Source organism: Bos javanicus, chromosome 10 (assembly GCF_032452875.1).
Source record: "Bos javanicus breed banteng chromosome 10, ARS-OSU_banteng_1.0, whole genome shotgun sequence".
NCBI lineage: Eukaryota > Metazoa > Chordata > Mammalia > Artiodactyla > Bovidae > Bos > Bos javanicus.
Window position 1 is genome coordinate 85,320,939 of NC_083877.1, and position 23,725 is coordinate 85,344,663.

General features: G+C 46.3%; 3 protein-coding genes and 1 non-coding gene across 11 annotated transcripts in view; 1 reads left to right on the forward strand and 3 right to left on the reverse strand.

The window, feature by feature from the left end:
- Positions 1-4,198: 4,198 nt before the first annotated feature.
- On the reverse strand, positions 4,199-13,050 carry NPC2 (NPC intracellular cholesterol transporter 2). 2 transcript variants are annotated; one of them, XM_061429458.1, is made up of 4 exons: positions 12,676-13,050; positions 9,009-9,116; positions 7,294-7,466; positions 4,199-5,055 (listed from the first exon to the last, which is right to left on the reverse strand). In XM_061429458.1, the coding sequence occupies exons 1-4, from the start codon at positions 12,755-12,757 to the stop codon at positions 4,969-4,971; spliced, it is 450 nt and encodes a 149-aa protein (XP_061285442.1). In that variant the 5' UTR covers positions 12,758-13,050; the 3' UTR covers positions 4,199-4,968. The 2 variants fall into 2 exon arrangements, with proteins under 2 accessions (XP_061285442.1, XP_061285443.1); XM_061429459.1 differs by having other exon boundaries at positions 12,434-12,918.
- Positions 5,732-5,917, reverse strand: LOC133256316 (U2 spliceosomal RNA). The gene has a single exon (XR_009739187.1). It is a non-coding gene; the product is annotated as a U2 spliceosomal RNA (small nuclear RNA).
- A 131-nt stretch (positions 13,051-13,181) lies between the features above and the next one.
- ISCA2 (iron-sulfur cluster assembly 2) lies at positions 13,182-15,823 on the forward strand. 4 transcript variants are annotated; one of them, XM_061429456.1, is made up of 4 exons: positions 13,182-13,286; positions 13,833-13,938; positions 14,057-14,186; positions 14,613-15,823. In XM_061429456.1, the coding sequence occupies exons 1-4, from the start codon at positions 13,222-13,224 to the stop codon at positions 14,660-14,662; spliced, it is 351 nt and encodes a 116-aa protein (XP_061285440.1). In that variant the 5' UTR covers positions 13,182-13,221; the 3' UTR covers positions 14,663-15,823. The 4 variants fall into 4 exon arrangements, with proteins under 4 accessions (XP_061285440.1, XP_061285438.1, XP_061285441.1 ...); XM_061429454.1 differs by having other exon boundaries at positions 14,057-14,172; XM_061429457.1 differs by having other exon boundaries at positions 13,836-13,938.
- Positions 15,824-18,486: 2,663 nt separating this feature from the next.
- Positions 18,487-23,725, reverse strand: part of LTBP2 (latent transforming growth factor beta binding protein 2) — a 109,858-nt gene continuing 104,619 nt past the window's right edge. For 3 of the 4 annotated variants that reach the window (XM_061429441.1, XM_061429443.1, XM_061429440.1), the window contains 3 exons: positions 23,343-23,711; positions 21,918-22,067; positions 18,487-21,472 (listed from right to left, as the gene is read on the reverse strand). In XM_061429441.1, the coding sequence (XP_061285425.1) occupies positions 21,327-21,472; positions 21,918-22,067; positions 23,343-23,711 (665 nt within the window). In that variant the 3' untranslated portion in view covers positions 18,487-21,326. The remainder of the gene's footprint in view (positions 21,473-21,917; positions 22,068-23,342; positions 23,712-23,725) is intronic. The other variant, XM_061429442.1, reaches the window with a different exon arrangement.

Sequence of the window (23,725 nt, forward strand, 5' to 3'; positions counted from 1 at the left end):
GAAAACCTCTGTGAAACCCCACTTTTTAAGATTTTGCTCCACCTGCAGTATTGCTTTTTGTGGTAGAGGCCTGTGGGTAGGGAAGGGGGTGGAGAGCAAAGTAACGCATTTCTCTAAGGCTGAGAACAGAAGTCCTGCTTCCTCACCTGGAACCCCCACCATTTCTGCCATATTCACGGCCAGCAGCCATCCATTTTGTCTGCCAGGCTTCTTATCGGCTTGACCCACTGGCAGGCAGAGCTAAGCTCATCCTTTCACCTGCTGGCTGCTTATCTGGGACACATGATGTGTGGAGAACAGGCTGCCAGGCAGAGAGGGGCCAGGACTTTTCCTCTCAGGGCCCCAGCAGGTGAGAGGAGCAGTGCTGAAGGGCTGGGTCTGCCCCCAGGGTCTCATGCCTTTGCTCTCCATTTAGGATGGCCAACAGCTGCACTCTTTTGGCACCATGGGGCAAGGAACAGACAGCAGGCGGGGAATGCCCACAGCAAGTGGGAGACGCCACTGCTCCTCTTTGGCCCCAGTCATAAGGAGCCAGCCAGGCCTGCTCATCACTTTGCCCACCTTCTCCAAGGACCCTCAAAACACCTCTGCAGCTCAGCTCCTGGGCCCCATCTCTACCCCCCTCCACTCCTTTGTAGGAACCAAACCTCTCTTTGGGAAGGATGGTAGGTTCCCATAGCAATGGGCCTTTTAGCTGTTTCCATGGCAACCAACACCCAGACCATTTAGTTGCTAGTCAACTGACAGCTGTAAGTGAATAGGATTCAGTTTCGAATCAGAGGGATAGGCCAGAGGAGTCTCTTCGTAGAAGAAAACACAACCACCCCAAAATGATTCAACTCTTCTAAAGACTTTTTAGGTAATATCCATGGAGATCCAGCACAACTTTCTACCGGAGGTCACACAAGACTGCTTCTACAGTTCCCAACACACACACACACACACACACTCTCTCTCTCTCTCCTCAACTGAATATCTCAGGCCTTTAAATCCCCCAAGTTCTATATCCTATTATGTCTCCTTCCCAAGGACCCTTGGGGACATCCTCCAAGACATTTTTCACACACAACACTTTTCTCTGTGTCAGCGCTCTTCCTATGTACCATGACCCCGTTCTCACGCTAACCCAGTCATTTAAGCAGTATTTGCTTTTCAGATTGACTGATGTGAATGGCTAATCCAGAGCATCATCCCCTAGCCCAGACCTCACCTATGGCAAGTCACTTTCTTATGTCTGTGGGTGTTCCTAGAGCACAGACTGTTTTACCAACCTTTGCAAAACATGGTTAAGATCAATCTGTTTCTTTTTAAAAGTCAACTAAAATTTCAAAACCAAACATAAGAGATTAGAAATTATTCCATGCTCGTTACTTTTCATTACTCTAAAAATTTGACTAAATGCCAGGCCTCCCACCTAATATTCTCCCAAACTCAGGATACTAGGCATTGAATGCCCTTTGCGGATGGTGACTGCAGCCATAAAATTAAAAGACGCTTACTCCTCAGAAGAAAAACTATGACCAACCTAGACAGCATATTAAAAAGCAGAGACATTACTTTGCTGACAAAGGTCCATCTAGTCAAAGCTATGGTTTTTCTAGTAGTCTTGTATGGATGTGAGAATTGGACCATAAAGAAAGCTGAGCACTGAAGAACTGATGTTTTTGAACTGTGGGGTTAGAGAAGACTCTTGAGAGTCCGTTGGACTGCAAGGAGATCAAACCAGTCCATCCTAAAGGAGATCAGTCCTGAATATTCATTGGAAGGACTGATGCTGAAGCTGAGGCTCCAATACTTTGGCCACCTGATGTGAAGAACTGACTCACTGGAAAAGAACCAACTCATTGGGAAAAACCCCCAATGCTGGGAAAGATTGAAGGTGGGAGGAGAAGGGCACAACAGAGGATGAGATGGTTGGCTGGCATCACCGACTCAATGGACCTGAGTTTGAGTAAACTCGGGAGTTGGTGCTGGACAGGGAGGCCTGGCATGCTGTGATTCATGGGGTCGCAAAGAGTCAGACACGACTGAGCAACTGAACTGAACTGGATTTTATTTATTTTTGACTCTGCTGGGTCTTCATTGCTGCGCAGGCTTTTCTCTACTTGCAGCGAGTGTGGGCTTCTCACTGTGGTGGGTTCTCTTGTGGAGCACAGGCTCATGGGCACAGAGGCTTCAGTAGTTGTGGCTCGCAGGCTCTAGAACAGAGTCTCAATAGTTCTGGCTCATGTGCTTATTTGCTCCAAAGCATGTGGGATCTTCCTCTGTCAGAGACTAAACTCCTGTCTCCTGCATTAGCGGGGATTCTTTATCACTGCACCACCAGGGAAGCCCCACCATCATATTTTTTTTATTCACTGAGGTCTGGGGTTTCTCTACCCTGGAATTCATGCAGAAGAGGAGCTGTGTAAGCCTCCATGGCTTGCTCAGTGGACTAGAAAAGTGAGCATCATTGGAAACAGCATGACCTTTTTGAGGGGGGCGCCTATGAGCCCTCTGTATGGAAGATGACCTTTCAAACTAATCCCCCCACAGGAGCCCTACCCAGCTCTCTGCTGCAGGCTCCATGTATCCTCACAATGGCCGGTAAACAGTTCTAAGCTGTTGCGTGACCCTTCTGCTCTGACCGAAGGATATACACTAGTGGAACTGCTTTTCTTCTGTCTTCTTTCAGCGTGAGGGCAGAAGTATAAAATGCAGGGCAGGGAGCAGTTAGCCTCAAAGGAGCCCAATGATATGAGAGTCTTCGGGGAAGGAGAGAGAGCAGACACACAGGAGAACTGAGCTCTTCTCCTGTACAGAGGATTGCCTCGTCTTTGAGGGGACGTGTCATCACACAGCAGATTGAACCTTTTGATTTTCCGGCTCTGTCTAGATGAGGGACAGTGTCTATGTCTCTTAGAATAGCAGCTGATATTTCCCGATTGTATACTATGTGTCAGGGTCATTCTAATGTTTTATATGTAACATCTCATTTAATCCTCACAGCTTTACTGTTATTATTTCTAGTTAACACATAAGGAAACTGAAGTACACAAAGATTAAGGGATTTTAAGATCCTACTGGTAATCCTTGGCTCCTGGGTGGCTCAGATGGCAAAGAATCCACCTGCAACACAGGAGACCTGGATTCAATCCCTGGATTGGGAAGATCCCTTAGAAGAGGGCATGGCAACCCACTCCAATATTCTTGCCTGGAGAATCTCCATGGACAGAGGAGCCTGGCGGGCTACAGTCCATAGGGTCAGAGTTGGATACAACTGAGTGACTAAGCACACACTGGTAATCCTACTGATTGATGAAGCCAGGATCCAACTACCAGCAGTCTGAAGGCACAGCACCTTCGGAATCCATTTAAGTCTGATAAACCCAGGGTCCAGCACAGGAAGACAGAGTGGGCTGTCCCTTTAGGCACAATGTGATAGAATACACAAAACATCCTAGCTGGAGTACAATGATTGAATGGCTCTGGGAATTAACTGGGAAATCTTGGCTGCTGATAACTTTATTCCCAATGTATGGCTGTCCCCTGGTGGTTTTCCTGGGAAACTCACAAGCTGAAGAAATCTAGTGAAAATAGGATGAAAAGAACCAGACTAAATGATTTATTTGCTGCCTAAGCACTCCAGCCTAAAAGAGATGACCTTCCAAAGGCCACATTATCGACTCCTTTGTGAATGGGGTTGTAGTCCCTGTGACAGCTAAAAGCTGATAGATAGTGCATTGACTCAAAACAGCAAAATATGCCCATGATTGTACTTGTACTTCAAGAGCAGGACACTCCAAGATGTAAATAATTAAGCCAGTACTTGCTACAACTTCTCATTTCATCTTTAAGCTTCTGGACTTTCTCCAGGGCAGAAGGTTCCTGAAGATTACTATGCTTATGCCAACTTATAACTTCTTACTTCCCGCTCCCACCCCAAATTCAGTTCCCTTGACCTTGCGATGCTGCTATTCCACTAGGGGATGCTTGCCTTCACTGTTTCTTTCCAGCACCCTTGGTGGTATAAGACTGTGCAAAATGAAGCAAACAAGGTCATTTTATGTCAGACAGAGAGATGAGTCCTGTGGAAAGGGAGAAACAGCAGTTTCTGAAAGTCATGTCTTTACTGTACTTGGGGATCATGGGACTGGATGTTCACCTCCCATGGATCTGGGGTAACACACTGGGTAAAAGAAGTTGTCCACAACCCAAATGCAGAAGAAGATTGCCAAGTGTTTGTTTATTCAAAGAGACATGCATAAAGAGGTCCCAAGTTAGTACTGTTAAAAAAAAAAAAATCAAAACACCTGCTAATCAAATGCTGCAATTAATGAAAACGACCTAAGATAGAAAAGGAGACATGAGCTAATCGCAGAGAAATTTCGGTGACGCCGCTGCAGAGCAAGTCACGGCCAGAGAAACAGTTGGAGCTAGTGGTAAGGAAGCTCACTGGCCAGATGCACTGAGCTCAGCGAGGCACATGGAGACGAGGGACTTGCAGGTGTGATCCCAGGTAGACGGATGTGGTTTGGAACCCATCCTCTGCTGCAAGGGCTGGCAGCCCTAGGGCAAGTTATCCAGTATCCCCCAAGCAGCTTCATTCAGGTTCTGTCCGGTGACACCCTCCTTATTCCAAAAGCAAAACAACAAGACAAAAAAAGTCCAAACCAAAAACAAAACCTGCCAAAACCAACAAAAAACCTCCGAAATCTGAAGACAACTGAATCAATCCCTGCAGTCTCACTTTCTCTTGGAAAGAAAAGTTGGATAATCCAACCCTTTTACAAAGGATAATACAAGGGTTACAGTTCCAAGCTCTCAGGAACAGGGTCTTAGACGCTTTTGGAGGTTGAGAGGCACAAAACGGCAGTCTGAAAATTCCTTTCATCTCATGGCATTGATTGAGTTTAGACTTGATTTCTCCTCCCCTCCCTCCGCCCATGCTCTCTCACCCCCAGATGGACACATTGGCACTGAACAGCTCTAGGCTTCAACCTCTATTGGGATCTGCCAGCAGAAGAAACGTTGGTTTTTGTCATCCGTGAGTTCCCACTCCACCACCACTTTTATCTGGAGAAAGAAAAAGAATCAAGAAAAATGAAGCTAGGACCTCGCCTCAATCCAGAATGGGTTTACCTATGAATTTTAACTATGAATCCTAGACGGAAATTGTAACAAACTGTCTATTCCTCACACTTTTCTTCTTAAATCATGCTATCATGAAGGCTGTTTGGGTGGGATGCAGGCACAGCCTGTGTCCTTAAGCTTAGAAGGGTAAACCAAGTTCCACGTAGGATTTAGTGTTAGTAGTACCGCATCCTAGTCTAGTTAGCTTCTTAAGTAAAATTTCTAAAGCATTCTTTTTCCTCTTAGATCAATCATACATAAATGAAGGCACCCATGACAAAGAATTTTAAAGTTAAACAATTTCACATGCATTTTGACAACATGATCCAGCTTCTCCCAACTTTAACTATGAAGAGCAGAGAGTAAATAGTTTGATTTCTAGGTCTCAGGAAACTTACTTATTAGCTGAAAAAAGAAATGTCAAAGCACAAAGGATGTCCAAAGAAGTTTAGGGTTGTATGAACACTTTCAGGGACAACGACCTTTGTGGCAATATAGCTTTGATTAATGTCCTTAAGCCATTTTTTGACATTATACCCCTATAGAGATCTCTGCCTTGACTGGTCACACTAGGAGCTGTCTCCTTTTTTTTTTTTAAATTTCCCCCAAGGCTGGGGGAGGGGGATGCACTGTTCCTGGAAGTATTGCAATACCAGGTCGATGCGTGGAGTGGACGGAGCAAGCTCCTATTCCAACTTCCTGCTCCAAAAATTCATTTAATATATTGTCCTTGGATAGAGAATGTATCAGATATTAAACTGCTAAGAACAGATACTATACTTGTGAAACTTGTTTGGTAAGTTTTTCAAGACTAGTACACATTAACTACTGTTTCACTGACTGCACACATTAACATAATTTGAGCTGGTTTTCAAATGAAATGCCACTTAAGCTCTGCAGAGCAACAAAACAAAAACAAACAAAAAACAAATGAAATGTCACTGAACAATAACTACCATATATTAAGTGCCTACTCTGTATCAGGTCCTAACTAGATTTAAGTTACTGAGGCTCAGATATACCTATGATTACACAGCTGGTCTGCAAATTAATCTGCAAATCTGTCCCTGGCCTTTAGCTCCTCTGATATCTCTCAAACACAGACTCCCTAGGGGCTTCCCTAGTGGCTCAGATGGTAAAGAATCTGCCTGCAGTGCAGGAGACCTATGTTTAATCCCTGGGTTGGGAAGATCCCCTGGAGGAGGGCATGGCAACCTACTCTAGTATCTTGCCTGGAGAATCCGATGGACAAAGGAGCCTGGTGGGCTACAGTCCATGGGGTTGCAAAGAGTTGGATGCAACTTAGTGACTAAGCACACGTGCGTGGTAAGCACAGACTCCCTATGTTTGAGTCTTTTTAGAATGTTCTTTAATTACTGGCTGTTTCTATAGAAAAAATGGCCAGACTGCTCCTGGTTGACTCAATCTCCTTTTAAGAAATGCAGCTCTTTTTCTTCATTGAAAAGAGTAGTCCCTTTACTTCCTCCATTCTTACCAAGATTCATAATCGTTAACACAGGCCCATTCTAGCAGGCTCTAGCTCACCTACTCCTCAGATGAAGAGGCAGGTGTAGCAGTCAGAGGTGAGGGTGGGGGTGGGGTGGAGGAGAGAAAGCAGAGAGGAAAAAGCTACCACTCTGCTATGGACCTCACACATGACTGCTCTCTTGTTAAGAGATTAATGGAGAGACCAGGTTTTTCTGGTGACAATGGGACGACTACTTGAAATCTTGAACTATCTGATACCTAGCTAAAATTTTGTAGGGCTTCCCTGGTTGGCTTAGTGGTAAAGAATCTGCCTGCCTATACAGGACGCATGGGTTCAAGTTCTGGAGAGGGAAGGGTCCCCTGGAGAAGGAACTGGCAACCCGCTCCAGTATTCTTGCCTGGAGAATTCCATGGATAGAGCTTGGCAGGCTACAGTCCATGGGGTCGGAAAGAGCTGGATATGACTGAGCGACTAACACTCTCACTTTTCAAGCATTAGGCAAGAGACAAAGAACGAAGGGACACAGTGAGAACTCTGCACCTCACGATTCCCATACTCCTTTCCCTTAGGCATTCCCTTCTTCCTCATAGAGATGAAGGATTCCTGTTCTAATCTTTTCTTCCTGCCCCCTCTCCTCCAATTTCCAAACCAGTCACAGGACTTTCAGTGTTCTCAACCACAATTTTACTTACGGAGGGGTATTCATTCTTCACGGGTAGTTTGTTCACGTAGTTATAGGTCTTATCTTTTTCGATGGGGCATCTGATTCCAGACTTACAACCATCAGACTCAGGAATGGGAAAGGGAACTGGGATGCCCATCACAATGCCATGTACCACAGCCTTGCTACTTTGAGACTGAGTATCTAAGAGGGAGAAAAAAAAAAAAAAGAGAATCAGATAGCGAAGGAAATAGCCTAGTTCCAAACTCTAAATAAAGAATTCAGGCATAGTCTCAAGCAATGGCATTGCTGTGATGGCAAACCGAAGAATGTACCTCTTAATTCCTAGGGTCTATTTCTCTTTGCAGTTACACTTAGTACTTCCGTGAATGCTATGCAGAGAGTAATCACTCGGAAACTTGAAAAATTACTGAATTATACATAAATAAAAATAATCAGTGGGGGCTGTTTTCTTTGCTCTTAACCCCACCTTGCTCTTCATTGCCTTTCAGTTTCTTAGAAGAATCAGAGCTATCTGGATAAATAACTTTATGGAACAAGCTAACTGATTTTTGGCAGCCAATTTTCTGTTTACTATATGCATCAGATTCTGTCAAAGTGTATTGTGCATCTTAAAGAGTGTGGTCTCTGAATTCTCAAATACTCTGTCCTAAGGATTCCAATAAAAATTAAGAATAAAGTGGAGAGACAATACAGAAAGAGAGACTAGAAGTCTCCACAGAAATGCCATGGCCTGTAACAGAGGCAAAAGCAGTAACTCTTTAGAAACTGCGTAAGAGAAAGGTACATTTCTTGCTCACCTTTACCCTCCAAAACAAAAGGCAGGAGGAATAAACGTAATAAAATTAGGGCAATTGGAGTTATGAGCTATTAGATTCTTCTGGAGATCCAGAGTATTGGCTCTGTTTCTTTCTGTCTCCCACCTGGGAATTGCTTTTATTGAGAAGATACATTTTTTGATTTGGAACAATAGAGGGGATGGGGTATTTCTCCAGGAGAGATAATAACTCTAGGATTTAGAGCTGTCTTTAGGCTTATGAACAAGAGATGATAGGAACTCTGAGAATTTTTTATTTGTCTAGTTCCAAAGGATAGAAAATGAGGGGAAGATTCAGAGCAGCTGCCCTTTTTAGAAACAGAGATTTTACATTCGTCTAGATTCCTGGGAATCTGAAGAAGATAAATAAAGAAGAAATAAACAAGTTCCAATAACATTTCTTCAAGTTGAAGAAGAAACCTTGAATTTCTTGGGTCAAGAGTAAGTTCCCCAAACCTTACAGAGGCTAAGTATTAATTGCTCCTATATTTTCAGGCAGAATATAGACTTAATAACTGGAAGATATAGTGCTTGAAATAACATTTTGGAAGAGTTCTAAAGTTTACAGAGTTGGGGTTGGTACTAACACTCTGCAGTCTGTAGCTGAAGAGTTGACCTTCCCATGAAATCTGCTGTGTAATATGGAGCTTATTGTGCTGTCTTCTCTGACCTGTGAACACATGGAAATCCCCTTTGCTTAAAGGGAGTCTGGCAACTACCGGCTCCAAGAAACAGGCATGGGGGACCCAGTATGAGAAGGGTGTGTAAAAGCATGGTGTCCACTGAGAGGGAGGTCAAGGAATTCCTGACTGCAATTCCCTCCTCCTCACCTTCCCACGCTCACTCCAATTCCTAGATTGATGTCACGCTTTAAGATGAATTTGAAGGTAAAAACCACTTTTACTTACTACTGGTGAACGTGACATTAACACTGTAAGACTGTCCTCTGTGCAGTTTGCAAGGCTGGGTGGGACATGGGCTCACATTCACTTCCTTTATAACTCCGACCCAAGAACCTGCAAAAGAAGAACAATTTGTTTGGATGGGAGGGAAAACAAATCACCTCGGCTGTCTCCTACCTAATGGGAAGGTGCTCTGCCTTCCCAATGAGACCACTGGGACCAGCAGAAACTGCTCATATTTGACAGGTGGAGGGGAATTAGGAAATGATCGCGTATACACAGCCAGCTCCCTTGCTCTACAAGCTGGGAGGGCTCCACCAGGGAAAACCATCCCCACCCCTCCTTCCTGACACAGGATCTGAGAGTGGCACACAGGGCTTAAGTGATGACTCAAGGCACATAGCTACTGTTTCCACTTGGGATCTAAGGCTACTGTTTCCAGTTGTAATCTTGAGACTGGCTGCTCTCTTAACTGTCCTTCCCACCCCCACCCACCCCTGGTCTTTCAATCCTGCCCTGGTGGCTATCCAACTCATGGTCTCTGAGGTTTGAATACTGCTACCGATGAGAATAGTTTCAAGCACACATTTGAGATACACAGAGCAGAGGTGTACACTCTACTCTGGGACCCATGTTCTTCCAAATAAGTGGTTGGAGGCAGGGAGTGTGACTTTTTTCCCCCGCCAGTCTAAATAAGGATAAAAATACTCTGACCAAGAAAAGTTAAGCACAAATCTTTAAGAATCTTCTTACTCCATCCAGGCCCCTGAAACCAGACAGCTGAACGGGAGAGAACAGAAGTAAACAGCTGGGTGAGTTTAAGCTCCACCACTCATGCCATTGCTGAGAGCTAGACTCGGATCTGACACCTGGCCATGAGCTCACTGGCTCCATTAAGTACTGTGGAAACTTAAGGCAAGATACTTAGCCTCCCTGGGGCTAATAACAGTACCTACCTCAGAGGGTAGGTGAGCTAATACATTATAACTCTTAATAAGTGCTTAGAACATAGTAAGGCTATACAGGTATTCACCATTACTATCATTATACTGGGGCAATTCCCAGGTGGCTCGAGTTCTAAAGAATCCACCTGCCAAAGCAGGAGACACAAGAGACATGGGTTTCATCCCTGGGTCAGGAAGATCCCCTGAAGGAGGAAATAGCAACCCACTCCAGTCTTCTTGCATGGAAAATTCCATGGACAGAGGAGCCTGGTGGGCTACAGTGTATGGGGTCACAGAGTCAGACACAACTGAGCGTGAACACACACACACATATCATCATCATCATCATACTGGCATTTAGTCCATGAATTCAATCTAGAGCAGCTGCTCCTGGGTGGGTTAGCAAGTTCCCCTTTGACACAAAAGGTGAGCCTCTCACCTCAAATTTACTTTGTGGGTAGAAATTCTGGATCTAGACAATAGAACAGACTGTCTCAAAAGTACAGTGTATGAAAGACAAAGAAAATGGCAGGTTGAGAGCATTATCTTGGGTGGAACAGTTTCCTTGTTTTGACTAACATTGCTCCAGCTAGTTCTGTAAACCATACTTTGCTGTCCCCTATCCCAACTTGCTTCTCCATCATGGCAAAGTCCTCAAAACATAAATACAAGATTCTTTTCTCTAAGCACTCTCTTCCACTCTGTCCTATCTTCTAGGACCAGGAAAAAAAATATCCAGAACCTTAGTCAACAACTTATTAAAAAACCAGTGCTTATGCTGAAGCTTTCAACTTCTAGTTTCTGTCAAGGCTGGCTCACATGATGTAGGAGGTACTGAATACTCTCAGTACCCTCTACTGATCTGGAGGGTAGTACTTAGCTACTTCATTCAGTTTGTTTGTTTTTTTTTTCTTGACAAGAGGTTCTCGGCTTTCCAGTGTCAACAGAGCAAATTTCTCAGTCCTAACTCTCAAAAATTGCAAAACTAGTTTGCTCATTTCTGACTTGAGGAAATACCACTTTAGGATAAAGGAGGCAAAGTGGGACTCAAAAAACCTTTTGATGTGGGCACTGAAGTTTTTCCATTGTATTTCCCAATTCAAAAGTAAATTGAAAGTCTGTCACTGAAACTCTCCTTCCCTTAAGAAGTTCTTGCCATAGGTGTACACCTGGTTTTTTCACATGAGCAGACCAATCTCAGGATTCAGTTTCCTTAGTTTTTTTTTTTTTTTTAATGTTAATGCTACTGTTGAAATCCAGACTGACTCACAAACACTCACTAGTTTCCTACTGCTTATGAGCTGTAAGAGCTTGGGCAAGTTACTTTATGTGACGGTTTCAGACTGCGAGAGTTGAATGAGTTGATAAAGATAACATAGTGTTTTCATCCAAAGTTGGCCACTAAGTTTAATGGAGGTAAAGGCAGTAATGTGAGGTGATAATACCATCTTTCAAATGCCAGTCTCCTAGTTCAGGGGAGCAGCATTTGTTAAGCATTAATAGGCCCACAATTTTTATTTCTTGATCACTCCTAGCCCTAGCCCCCAATTCTGCTCTTGCCTCAACATGAATTTTGGAAATATAGTGGAAAGAGTATTTATTCCCTCATTTACTTTTCCAACAAATATTTATTGGGCAGTTACTATATTACCTGGGCACTGGGTGTGAAGAAGCACATTTACTCTGGTTGTCATTATGCTGTGTGATTGGGTGAGTTACTTAACATCTCTGAAACTCAATGATTGACTATGTGTGTGCATGTGTGCTCAGTCATGTCTGACTCTTTGCGGCCTCATGGACTGTAGCCCGTGAGGCTCCTCTGTCCATGGGATTTCCCACGCAAGAATATTAGAATGGGTTGCCATTTCCTCCTCCAGGGGATCTTCCCGACTCAGGGATCAAACCTCCTCTCTTGCATCTCCTGCATTGGCAGGCAAGTTCTTTACCACTAGTGCCATCTGGAAAGCCCATGATTGATTACAGGATCTCCAAGTTTCCTTCCAGCTCACAAATTTTATAAAGTCAGTTTCATTTCTCTTTCATTTATCATTACACCTCTCCACTTCAGAAAAGCTCTGCTCAAACATTTAATTTGGATAGATTTGACTGAAGGAACTCACAATTTCTACCCCATTGTATTTCTCACCAAAGATTCCAACCACAGCTGCAAGAGAGGGTTATGCATCACAAGTTGCGACCAGAAACAAGAGTTTTATAAATAGGAGGAGAAAACTGGAAAGAATTAAAAGTGCCATCGCCCAAAAGGAAGCCCTAAAGGAACAGCTCGTGAAAGGAGAATTGACTTTTGATGTGTCATCAGAAGGGAAATGTAAAAGAAAAGCAAAAGGAGTGGGGACTGAGCGGTCACCCAAGACACAAGGCATAAATAAAGAGAAGTTTTGCACGGCACCCCTGACGCCCCAAGCGGCAAGTGAACCTTCGGCTGTTTGCCCCACACACTTTGGGAAACTTCAGCAAAATGCCCACCTCCAGGAATGTGCTGGGACCAAAACATGGGTTGATGAGATAAAGTTGTGAGAGGTCGCGTTTTATCCAGGCCAGCACCTTGTCCCCTACCCCAACCGACTCCAGCCCACTCCACGAAGGGTCCGAGGCTGAGCCTGGCTGCTCGCAGGACCCGCCAAACCCAGCCCAGCAGTCTTAGCATCAGATTCTGTCAGGGGCTCCCGCAGAGTGCGCGGGAACTTCGGACTGGCCCCGGGGCTCACCGCAGTCCTTGAATTTCACCGGCTCGGCCAGGGCGGAGGCACTGAGTGCCAGGAACAGGAACGCGACAGTCAAGAAACGCATCGCTGCTGAGGCTCCAAGCTCAAGGAAGGGAGAGCCAGCAGTCTCGGTCACAAGATAAAGTCTTCAGGGATGGGCCGGGCCGGGGGAGGAGCCCAGTCAGGCGACTGGTCACTGGCCAGCGGGGCCGAGGCCTGTCCCCGCGCCCCCCCCCTCCACCCCGGGTCCACGGAGCCAGACAAGGGGTCCGGGACTCTCGCAAACTCCGCCCATCCGCTCCGCTCAGCCGCAGGGCAAGCGGGATCCATCTTCATCCGGCACGCCTCCTCTCGCCAGTGCTCGGCCTGGGCTTTGTGAGTGCGACCCCACTTCCGCAATGGGAGCATTTCTACCCAATCAAATCCCTTCTCCTTCCTCATCTCCCAATAGATGTGCTCAGGGGCGGGGTTTCCGTGGATCCCGCCTCCCGAGGCCCAGGAGTGGAAGGCGATTGGGGAAATGTGAGGGGGCGGAGCTTACAGAAGAAAATGGCGGCCGTCCGAGGGCTAACAGCTGTGGCCCTGAGAGTGGTGACTCCCTGGCAAAGGAGCAGGTAACCAAGCCTAGAAAAGCACCTGGTTTGCCCCTTCAGGACTCAGGAGAAACTAAGGCTCGCGGGGGAGGTGAAGGTTTGGCGTGAGGCTGTCCAGGCGGGGGCACTTCAGGTTTGGTGTGAGGCTGTCCGGGTGGGGGACTTCAGGTTTGGCGTGAGGCTGTCCAGGCGGGGGGACTTCAGGTTTGGCGTGGGGCTGTCCCGGTTGGGGGACTTCAGGTTTGGCTTGAGGCTGTCCAGGCGGGGGCGCTTCAGGTTTGGTGTGAGGCTGTCCGGGTGGGGGACTTCAGGTTTGGCGTGAGGCTGTCCAGGCGGGGGGACTTCAGGTTTGGCGTGGGGCTGTCCAGGCGGAGGGACTTCAGGTTTGGCGTGGGGCTGTCCGGGTTGGGGGACTTCAGGTTTGGCGTGAGGCTGTCCAGGCGGGGGCACTTCAGGTTTGGCGTGGGGCTGTCCGGGTTGGGGGACTTCAGGTTTGGCGTGGGGCTGTCCAGGTGGAGGGTTCTAGGTTCTCTTCTGCTCCCAGTCTCACCCTCCTCCCTTGCGCAGCAGGCTCCTCGCGGCCTCCCGCGGACCCCGGGCGCTTCGGGAAGTGTCGTCTTCTAGCCCAGAAGCTGGCGAAGGGCAGATCCACCTCACCGACAGCTGCGTCCAGGTGAGAAACCGGTCGCGGGGCAGGGGTGGTGGGGGGAAGGGAGGGGGATGACTTCCTTTTGGCCCACTCTTCTTTCTCTCCTTGCCTGGCATTCTTGACCCTCCTTCCTGCATTTCAGAGGCTTCTGGAAATCACCGAAGGGTCTGAATTCCTCAGGCTGGAGGTGGAGGGAGGTGGATGCTCCGGATTCCAGTACAAATTTTCACTGGATACAGTTATCAACCCCGACGACAGGCAAGGAGAAAGGGGTGGGTCCTCCGAGAATGTGCAGAAGGGATAAAAGTGTCTCCAATTTAAGATGCACTTTTATTCCACATTTTAAACTTCTGCTAAGGATAACATCGCATCACCCTTCTCACACAGTGGGGATACAATGAAGATTTGTTGCCTTGATTCAAAATAACTTATGTCATAGGAGGAAAATTGGCCTAAGTCCATAGGGTCATTGGTAGAGAGTCAGGATGGACTAGAAAGTTTCCAGGCCTAAATTTCTATACATTCCCAGTATTCTTTCCATTAAATCTTTTTGCCTCAGAGAAAATCAGCACCTGTTAGAGGTCATAAGGGAAGCTTCCTCCGTATTTTAGAAAACAGGATGGGCATCTCTGGGCTCAGAGGGTGTTACGTTTCTGGTGTTTATGATGTTCATTAATGCCTTCCTCCCTTCTTTTCAGGGTGTTTGAAAAGGGTGGGGCAAGAGTGGTGGTTGACTCTGATAGCTTAGCCTTCGTCAAAGGGGCCCATGTGGACTTCAGCCAAGAACTGATCCGAAGCTCATTTCAAGTGTTGAACAATCCTCAAGCGCAGCAAGGTTGCTCCTGTGGATCATCCTTCTCTGTCAAACTTTGATGTGATGACAAGTGACCCAGAGATTGCTATCATCTGACTGATTTGAGGCACCTGGGATTAGAACAATTCTAGAAGTTTCCTTCCCATCATGACCCTCTCTCAATTTTATTTTCCTTTAATCGAGGATGTTGTTTCACCACTATTTTCAGAATGTGAAACTTTTACTCTTGATTTAATTTCTCCTACACAGTTGTAAGGCCAAGCCTGTGGATGCTGTTACCTAAGATTTAGTAACTGGTTGAAACCAGTATCATCTGTAGCGCCTCCAAGGTTCTAGGAGTTACTTCTCCGGCCTTCAGAGCTACTTGTACAAATGTGTATAGCTATGTATAAAAGCTTCGTTTTAAAGAAAGTCCTTATTATTTGTGTTACGGATCAGAATCACAGATTGCATAGCTTGAACACTGTGTTACTAGACCAGAGAGGATGAGAAAGCCAAATGAAATGTTATCTTTTTGTTTTGCTATTTATTTATTTATTACTTTTATTGAGGTATAGTTGATTTGCAGTATTGTGCCAATCTCTGCTGTACAGCAAAGAGACTCAGTCATATACGTGTATACTTTGCTTTTTATTTTCTCTTCCATTATGGCTTATCACAGGATATTGAACACAGTTCCCCTGTGCTATGCAGTAGGACCTTGTTGTCTGAAATGTTATCTTTTTCATCTCACCCTTCCTTAATGTGCTAGTTTACTTACCATTATTTTCTGTGCACCCCATTCTTCACTTCCCATTTGTTACAGCAGATACATTTTCTTCTCGTACTTAGGAATGTGTTAGATTCACAAAACCAATAACCCATCACCCAGAAAAACTTGGACCTAAACCTCACTGATACTTGAATCATAAGTTTGAAAATAAGCTCCATACTCTATATTCACACAAGACATTTCGTGATTCTTTGCTGATTTAGTGACTGAATCTTTTTAGAATATGTTGCTTTATTTATCTTATGGTGTGAAATGTTTCTGGTCTCATTGTATAGCTGGAAGTTGTCCCTTTGTTGATATAGATAATAGACACTTGGATTTTTTTTTTTTTCCAGTTTGGACTATAAAATGCAGGGGGCCCATTTAAATTTGAATTTTAGACAAACAGAAAATAATTTTTAGTATAAGTGTGTCTCTGCAAATAGTAAAAATTATTTGTTGTTTATCTGAAATTCAGATTTAATTGGGTATCCTGTATTTTTATTTGTTAAATTTGGTAACCTTCCTTCAGAGTCTCTGAAAGAAGAGCTTTTTAGCCACAAATTCCAATGAATTTTAAAGTACTTGTTTGGGTATAGTACTTAAATAGGCTAAGGAGCTAGAAACAACCATAGTATGTATGTGACTGTGTTGGGGCAGCCAGAACTGCATGCTGCTGCTGCTAAGTCACTTCAGTCGTGTCCGACTCTGTGCGACCCCATAGATGGCAGCCCACCAGGCTTCCCTGTCCCTGGGATTCTCCAGGGAAGAACACTGGAGTGGGCTGCCATTTCCTTCTCCAATGCATGAAAGTGAAAAGTCAAAGTGAAGTTGCTCAGTTGTGTCCAATCCTAGCAACCCCATGGACTGCAGCCTACCAGGCTCCTCCGTCCATGGGATTTTCCAGGCAAAAGTACTGGAGTGGGGTGCCATTGTGGCAACAGACAACTAAAGGAAAAGGTAAAAAGCACCACCATGACAAATGATTAACAACTGCTAACGTTGGGGAAACCACAACCAAGCTGACTCTGTAAGGGCTACTGGTTAAACTCATCTTTTCTTTGAGAGCCTAAAAGTTCGTATCAGCAAATTTTGCATTCTGGAATGGATTGAAACTTTTCTAGACTTAATTAAGGTCATTCAATAAAAGAATTATCCATAAGAAAAATAGAAATACAGAATCTGAGACAGAAACTTACTTACATTTTCAATGTGGGAAAACCTAGGACTTAGAACAAACCTATCGTGTGTCTGCAGTGTATACAGACACAAAAGGTCACTCAGAAACCTGAGCAGGTTTTTTTCTTAGCAAATTGCCATGGAAAAAGTCAGAAAGCAGTGTGTGGAAGCATCTGTGTTTACTAAGCCATTGAAAGTGGCTGCCAATACCTGGGCCTAATAAGGTTTTCAGCATAGACTAAGTCCTTTCATCCTCCTTGAGAAGAGATTTCGTTACATTTTAAGTGTTAAACCTCTTCTCTGATACTTTTGTGGGTTAGCACAAACATAGCTAAGCTTTAGTTACTCCATAAACCATTAAGTTCCAGTGGTCAGTTAGGCAAGAACAGGATCTCTTCCAAAGACTGTATAAATACCTCCTATGAATAGAAGAATTGAATTTTGTGTTTAGAAAAAGTGGGTTTGGGAGAAATCAGCTTACTTCATCACATTGGGAAAGCTTCATAGGGAAGCCTGAGGTGGTGACAAGAGGTCTCCACTGGAGGAGGGCGATGTAGAAATTTTAAGAACACAGGGCATGAGGAGATAATGGCATCAAGGGGACAGTGGGCAATTGGCTTGAAATAAACAGTGATGGTAAAATAGGTTTAGGATCTTCTGCAGGCCTTTCTGACCAGATGCCCTCTTCCTGGCAGGCTGTAAAAGCCAGCAGACATTTTCACAAGTTTTGTTCACTGTGCAGTTCATTTAGGTAAATGTTACACTTTTCTGGGATCAGTTGGAAGATTTTTTGCCTCCCCATTACTTTGAGGGGAGGTTATCAAGACCCCATTTATTGCAGAATTGGTTTTATTTACCTTCATGAGCTAATGATACCTGGGGTAGCATGCCCCACCGTTGTAGCCAAACAATTGTGCAGGAACTGAAGGCATGAGACCCTTCCTTGTTTTATGTTGTGAGTCTTCATGTTGTTGGCTGTTAACTGTAGGTGTCCCACCTGCCCTTAGTCTCTGTGTGTGGAAATGTTGACCAGTTACAGGGGATTCCGGGATAAGAGACTAGGAAAGACTACTGAAGTAGGTGTCCAAGAAGATACTCTTCTTTCTCTTTCTTCCGAGAATTGCGCCCCATTCTTTTGGTCTTTCGTTGTAAAGCATAAGAGAAGGGTCAGAGTTTGGCTGTGACATCCTGTACAGGGAAGTGGGCAGCACTGATGGTCAGTGCTGGGAGGGGTAGCCCTCCCCTGAACTCAGGGCCCTGAACTGACACCCTGCGGTGGGCGGGGTCTAAATGTCCCTTGCAACATGGCTTTGCATGTCTGTCTCAAAAGCAGGAAACTCCTCCACTTTTGTAGGTATCTAGCATCGGAGAAGGCAATGGCACCCCACTCCAGCACTCTTGCCTGGAAAATCCATGGACAGAGGAGCCTGGTAGGCTGCAGTCCATGGGGTCACTAAGAGTCGGACACGACTGAGCGACTTCACTTTGACTTTTCACTTTCATGCATTGGAGAAGGAAATGGCAACCCACTCCAGTGTTCTTGCCTGGAGAATCCCAGGGACGGGGGAGCCTGGTGGGCTGCCGTCTCTGGGGTTGCACAGAGTCGGAAATGACTGAAGCGACTTAGCAGCAGCAGCAGCAGCAGCAGCCTCGATGTTTATGATTGCCTTTTAAAATCCCTGTTTGCCATTTCTCCAGAGAAATGCCACCAGGATGTTTAAAGGAAATTTGATTTAAGAAGTGTTGAAACAGTTATCATCTGGCTTTAATTGTAAAACAGATGAATATATAAAGAGAGGGAACATTTAAGCAGTCTATGTCCAGCAGCTGTATTTAAAAATATTTTATTTTTGAATAGGTAAGACACAGTACAAAATTCGAAAAGACACAAATGGGGATACAGTGAAGAGTCTCCCAGTCCTGTGCGCATCCACCTGTTGCCCTTCCCGTCAACTACCATTGTTTCTAAGAATTTACCCCACAGATATAACCCCATAGATACAATATGAAGTAACATATGCACAGGAATATTCATCGTAGCATTATTTATAATAGCAAAAGATAGAAAACAATGGAAACACCCATTAATAGGCTGATTAAATAAATTATGATTTGTCTATTCAGTGGAGAAGTATACAGTTATAAAATAGACTGAGGCAGTCCTTTATGTGCAAGTATATGATGTGAAAAGAAGCAGAAAAGTGCAGAACAGCACGCATGGTGTGCTATTAATATTTGTGTTTCTAACACAAGGAAATATGTGTACCAGCATGGAAACATCCCTGGAAGGGGGACAGGAGTGCGGGGCTTGGGAGGTAGGGCCGTGGGAGCAGCAGTTAAGATGCAGTGCCTGAAGGGTACACCGAGGAAGGGTGAGCTCTCTGAAACGTGAGGTGTGAGGTGGAGTAGCGGAGATGAGGCTAGCACATACCCGCTTCTCTTCTCCTCCTCTTTAGACAGACGGCAATAGCAGCATATGTTTCACTTTGCTGTGCTACCTTCCTCTTCCCTTAATCTGCTTTGGATATCTTATCCAGGCATTTAGAGCACCCACCCCCGTTTTTATTTTTTTTTTTTTGGGGGGGGGTGCTCCATGGCAATGCATTGTTTCTAACCTTTTGCTATTACAAATAATGCTAAAATAAATAACCCCTTACATACGTCATTTTACATTTGGTAAGACTATATCTGAAGGTTAAATTTAAATTCCGAGAAGTGGAATGACTGATTTAAAGAATAAGTGCTTTTATAATTTTGAAAGACATTGCCATCCTCTTCAGAAGTTGTATCAGAATATATTCCTGTCAGCTATGTGTGTGAGTGTACTGCTTTCCCACAGATGCTTGCCAACTCAACGTTTTAACAAACGTTTAAATTTTTACCAACCTAATAGTTTAAAAAAGTGTCTAGGTATAGTTTTCATGTGCATTTCTTTTTATTATGAATGAAGGTCAGAATATTTTCATATGTTTAAGAACTATATATTTTTGTCTGCTGAAAACATCTCAACTAGTGTAGTGACCTAGAGCAGATTATTTAAGCTTTGTAAGTCCAAGTTCCCCATCTGTAAATTGGGAATCAAAATCGTAAGGATTGTTGGATGATTAAATGAAATTTGTGTACAGCGTTCAACACAGGCCTGGCACATAGCAAGCGTTCAATAAGTTATCACGTGATGGCTGACAATCAGAGCAGCAAGTAGGACAGGACAGATTCAATTAAGAAAAGAGGATTCATCTCCACATCTTCAGGCACACGGAGCCTTGTTCATTTACATCACCATTCATCAGAGAAATGCAAAGTCAGATCTTGCCTTGCCTCAGAAGGGGAAAGAAGCTTCTCCTGTTGGAACCCAGTCATGTTGGGAGAGCTGATGAGGGGGTAAGCACAGTCTCATCTCTAACGTTCAGACTCAGTCAACGTGGTAAAGAAATTTGGTTTAATATGAAATAAAAACAAAACCAGAATAGCCCAGAAATGTACATTTCTTTATTCCACCATGGTTCTAAACTCCCTGCTAGCCCAGGCTGGAGTGAGTCTCTACTTGTAAACTCAGTGGGATGCCAGCCAGCCATTGTATGAAGGGGAAAGAGGGCAGATGACTCTGAGTAGAGAGAGGGAACAACACAGGGAACCTGGCTTCTCCTAAACAGGATTACACTGTATTTCAGAAGCTCGAAAACGGACCTCTTTATTTTTAGCACATCCAACAGGTGTCCACAAAAGGAGAACCCTGGAGAGACTTGTGTCCTATAAGAAGCAGTATGTATTTAATGGAGGTCTTCGGAGATAGGCACCCTGTCTCGGGGCAGCCCTTGCTGTGGTGCACAGGAGCTATTGCTGGGTAGACTGAATGGTTATTTACCTGAAGCTACTGATTATTTTCTTTAGATCTGTATAAAGCCGTGGTGCCCCCTTTCTCATCAACTCCCCGTTTTTGTTTTTTTTTAAATATTGTCCTGTTGCTGCTCTCTCAGGCTCCTTGCTCCCCTTCATATGCGTCTCTTACTAGCAAGCTAGTATCAGTCTTGCTTCTCCGAGATGAGGGCATCTTCTGCCCCTCTCCAGGGCCACAAAACTGGCAACAGGGTGGAGACGTGGCTAAATCTGGCCCTCAGCCACTCAGACTGGCTGAGTGGTGACAATCACTCCCCAAACTCCTCTCCCGCGCCCCGCCCCATCCTTTTTCACTTGATAGATTCTGAAGGGCCATTCCAGGGCAGGTGTGGCCTCCGATCCAGGTGTAGAAGCATCAGGATGATACGTGGGTCATGTCTAGAGAAGGGGTATGTACAGCGTGAGGCCGAAGGACCTTGCACGTTTGCACAGCTTGAGGGGCTGGTTGAGGGCCATCCTTTGATCAGCATCCCATGGCAAGGCCCGGACAGATGGCAGACTGGGCCTCGTGGCCAGTGGTTGAAGCATTAAAGCACTTGGTGGTGTTTGAGCCAAGCAAGGGCATGGTGGTGTGGAGGCCGTGACAGATGCTCACACAGCAAGAGCCGAAGCTGGGGGAGATGAAAAGCAGGCGAGGCTGGCTGGGAGCTGGGCCGCAGGGCCTCCGGCCGGTGTCTTCATGGCATCTCCCCAGCTAGGAAAGCTTCCTCAAGGCCCCGCCTGTGGCCAGGGCCCATTTCCAGGTAACTGCCCACACTCGACCCGTCTCTGCTACTCCTTAGCGGTGCAGTGTGGGGGGCCTGCCTCAGCCACATAACCCGGGAGGCAGTGGCAGCGGTAGGAGCCCTCCGTGTTCTCGCAGTGACCATGGACACAGAGCGCAGCAGGCCCATTCAGGTCATCACACTCATTCACATCTAAGAGGAGGAGAGGGAGGAGAGAGCTGTAGGGAGCCCACGTGCCTATGGCCTGCTGCCCCCGGTGCCCCTCTGGTCAGTAAGCCCTGAGCACTGCCCCACAGCGGAATCGTCCATGTGGCAGCCAAAGGACGCCCGAAAGGAAGCAACTCACGGACACAAAGCCAGGGGTCGTGAACCCATACTGTGACCATGCTGTCTCGCCCCTGCCTCTCTTCTATCTAGGAACCTCCATGGAAAGGGCTTTCTAATCACAGTGGTAGACCTTTGGAGCTCTCACCACCTGGCTTGGTGCCCAGCAGGGCCGCTAGCAGGCAGCAGTGGGTCTGCCACCTAGGCCAAGTCAGGCATCCCTAAGTGAGCAGTGGGCCAGTCTGACTATTCCACATGGATCCAGCAGGGCCGTCCTGCCCCCGGGCATTAGCACTCTTGATTCCAGACCTACCCACACAGGCCATGTGGGCCGTGTCCAGCTGGAAGCCCTCGAAGCAGTCACAGGTGTAGCCCTCGCGCACGCGCACGCAGCGGCCATTCTCACAGCCATTCAGGATGCCGCACTCCTCTGCCTGGAGCCCTTCGAAGCCAGCCTGGTGCTCTGGGAGGAGGGAGTCAGAGAGCCAGGGGGGCTGAGGTCTCATACCCCACCCTGGGGCCCTTGCCCTCTGCTCAGAGGAGCCTAATGAACTCCTGGGGTAATGAACTCCTGGGGTGGGGAGGGTTATAACACTGTCACAGAAAGATGGTGAGACAAAAGGCAATACCCGTAAAAAATAATTATGTGTCATTTTTAGATGGGGAAACATGCTTGCTTTAAATGAGGCTCCAGGGAGGTAGGGACTCACTGCTTTCACAACACCAGGGATCCTGAGCACTTCGGTATCTCTGTATAGTTTTGACTTTGTTGTGGTTAGTGGCAGGATGTTACGGTAAAATCTTCACATAGCTTTTTGGGGGTGGACAGGACTGGTAGCAAAAGGGACAACCCTCACTCACCATAAAGCAAAACTGCTCCTAGTTCTGCCTAACCCTCTTCTTCCTCTAAGTAACTCGCCTCCCCTGGAAAAGACCCTCCTCCTAACCTCAGTGTAGTTTTGATCAGTCTGATACTGTGGCTGTGCCCGTGGCAAGACCACTGCACAGATGCCAAGCCCGACTTCCTTATTAGAATCCAAGTCCTGAGTGCTGGGGTCATTGCCACTTACGAACCAGGTCACCACAGTGGGCCTTTAAAGGGGTTAGAAATCCTTAATTCCCATTTCAAACTGTGGTGCTGGAGAAGACTCTTGAGAGTCCCTTGGGTAGCAAGGAGGTCAAACCAGTCAATCCTACAGGAAATCAACCCTGAATATTCATTGGAAGAACTGATGCTGAAGCTGAAGCTCCAATACTTTGGCCACCTGATGCGAAGAGCTTGACTCACTGGAAAAAGACCCTGATGTTGGGAAAAGATTGAAGGCAGGAGGAGAAAGGGGATGGCAGAGGATGAGATGGTTGGATGGCATCACCGACTCAATGGACATGAGTTTGAGCAAACTCAAGGAGATAATGAAGGACAGGGAAGCCTGGTGTGCTGCAGTCCATGGGGTCACAAAGAGCCAGAGATGACTTAGTGACTGAACAACAACAATTCCCACTTGGGGTCACAGGTTTGAACCTGTAGAGCAGCGTGTTCTGCACACTGTACGTGGTGTGGGAGGAGTGTGCTGCTGGCCCCTCTCTCAGCTCCCACGAGCAGCTTTGAGGTTGGGATGGTGTCCTGTACGTCTTAGCGTCCCCTGTGTTAGTTAGTCCGTCAGAGGGGGTTGTTTGCACCTGTCCCTTGGGTGACCCGTGAAAGGGCTGGGTGGGTTTTTCCCTTTCCTGTCCTCACCCTGCTGACAGTGATGAGCAGATGGAGAAGATGGAAGTGAAACTGCTTCAGAGCCCACCTCTTCCCCGTTTTTGCAGCAACACAGACCTGGGTGGCTGGCCACATAGTGGGGCTGGAGTTCTGAGGGCTGCAGGGGAGGCTCAGGGAGCGGTATGCGGTCCCCTGGGCGGCCAGCCGTGCTGGGGAAGAGTGGCTCGGGGATGGCGTCCTCGGGGCCCAGGTAGTTGTAGAAGGGGACCCCGTCTGGGCCGTAGAGGCTATAGTGCAGGTCATCCGGCCCCGGGCCGTACTCATAGCCGGGCCGGAAGTGGATCCCGGCCTCCCGCTCGGCTTCGATCCGGGCCACATTGCAGAGCTGAGCGTAGACCTCTGTCAGGAGCAGG

Coding starts and splice junctions, on each gene's coding strand:
- NPC2 (XM_061429459.1), bottom strand. CDS start 12,614: ATGCTAAGACTGCTGGGCTGGGTTTGGCGGGTCCTGCGAGCAGCCAGG. Junction 7,467..9,008: donor TAATGTCACGTTCACCAGTA/GTAAGTAAAAGT, acceptor TCTCCCTCTTAG/ATACTCAGTCTCAAAGTAGC. Junction 5,056..7,293: donor TGAAGAATGAATACCCCTCC/GTAAGTAAAATT, acceptor TTCTTTCTCCAG/ATAAAAGTGGTGGTGGAGTG.
- ISCA2 (XM_061429454.1), top strand. CDS start 13,222: ATGGCGGCCGTCCGAGGGCTAACAGCTGTGGCCCTGAGAGTGGTGACT. Junction 13,287..13,832: donor ACTCCCTGGCAAAGGAGCAG/GTAACCAAGCCT, acceptor TCCCTTGCGCAG/CAGGCTCCTCGCGGCCTCCC. Junction 14,173..14,612: donor GTTATCAACCCCGACGACAG/GCAAGGAGAAAG, acceptor CCTTCTTTTCAG/GGTGTTTGAAAAGGGTGGGG.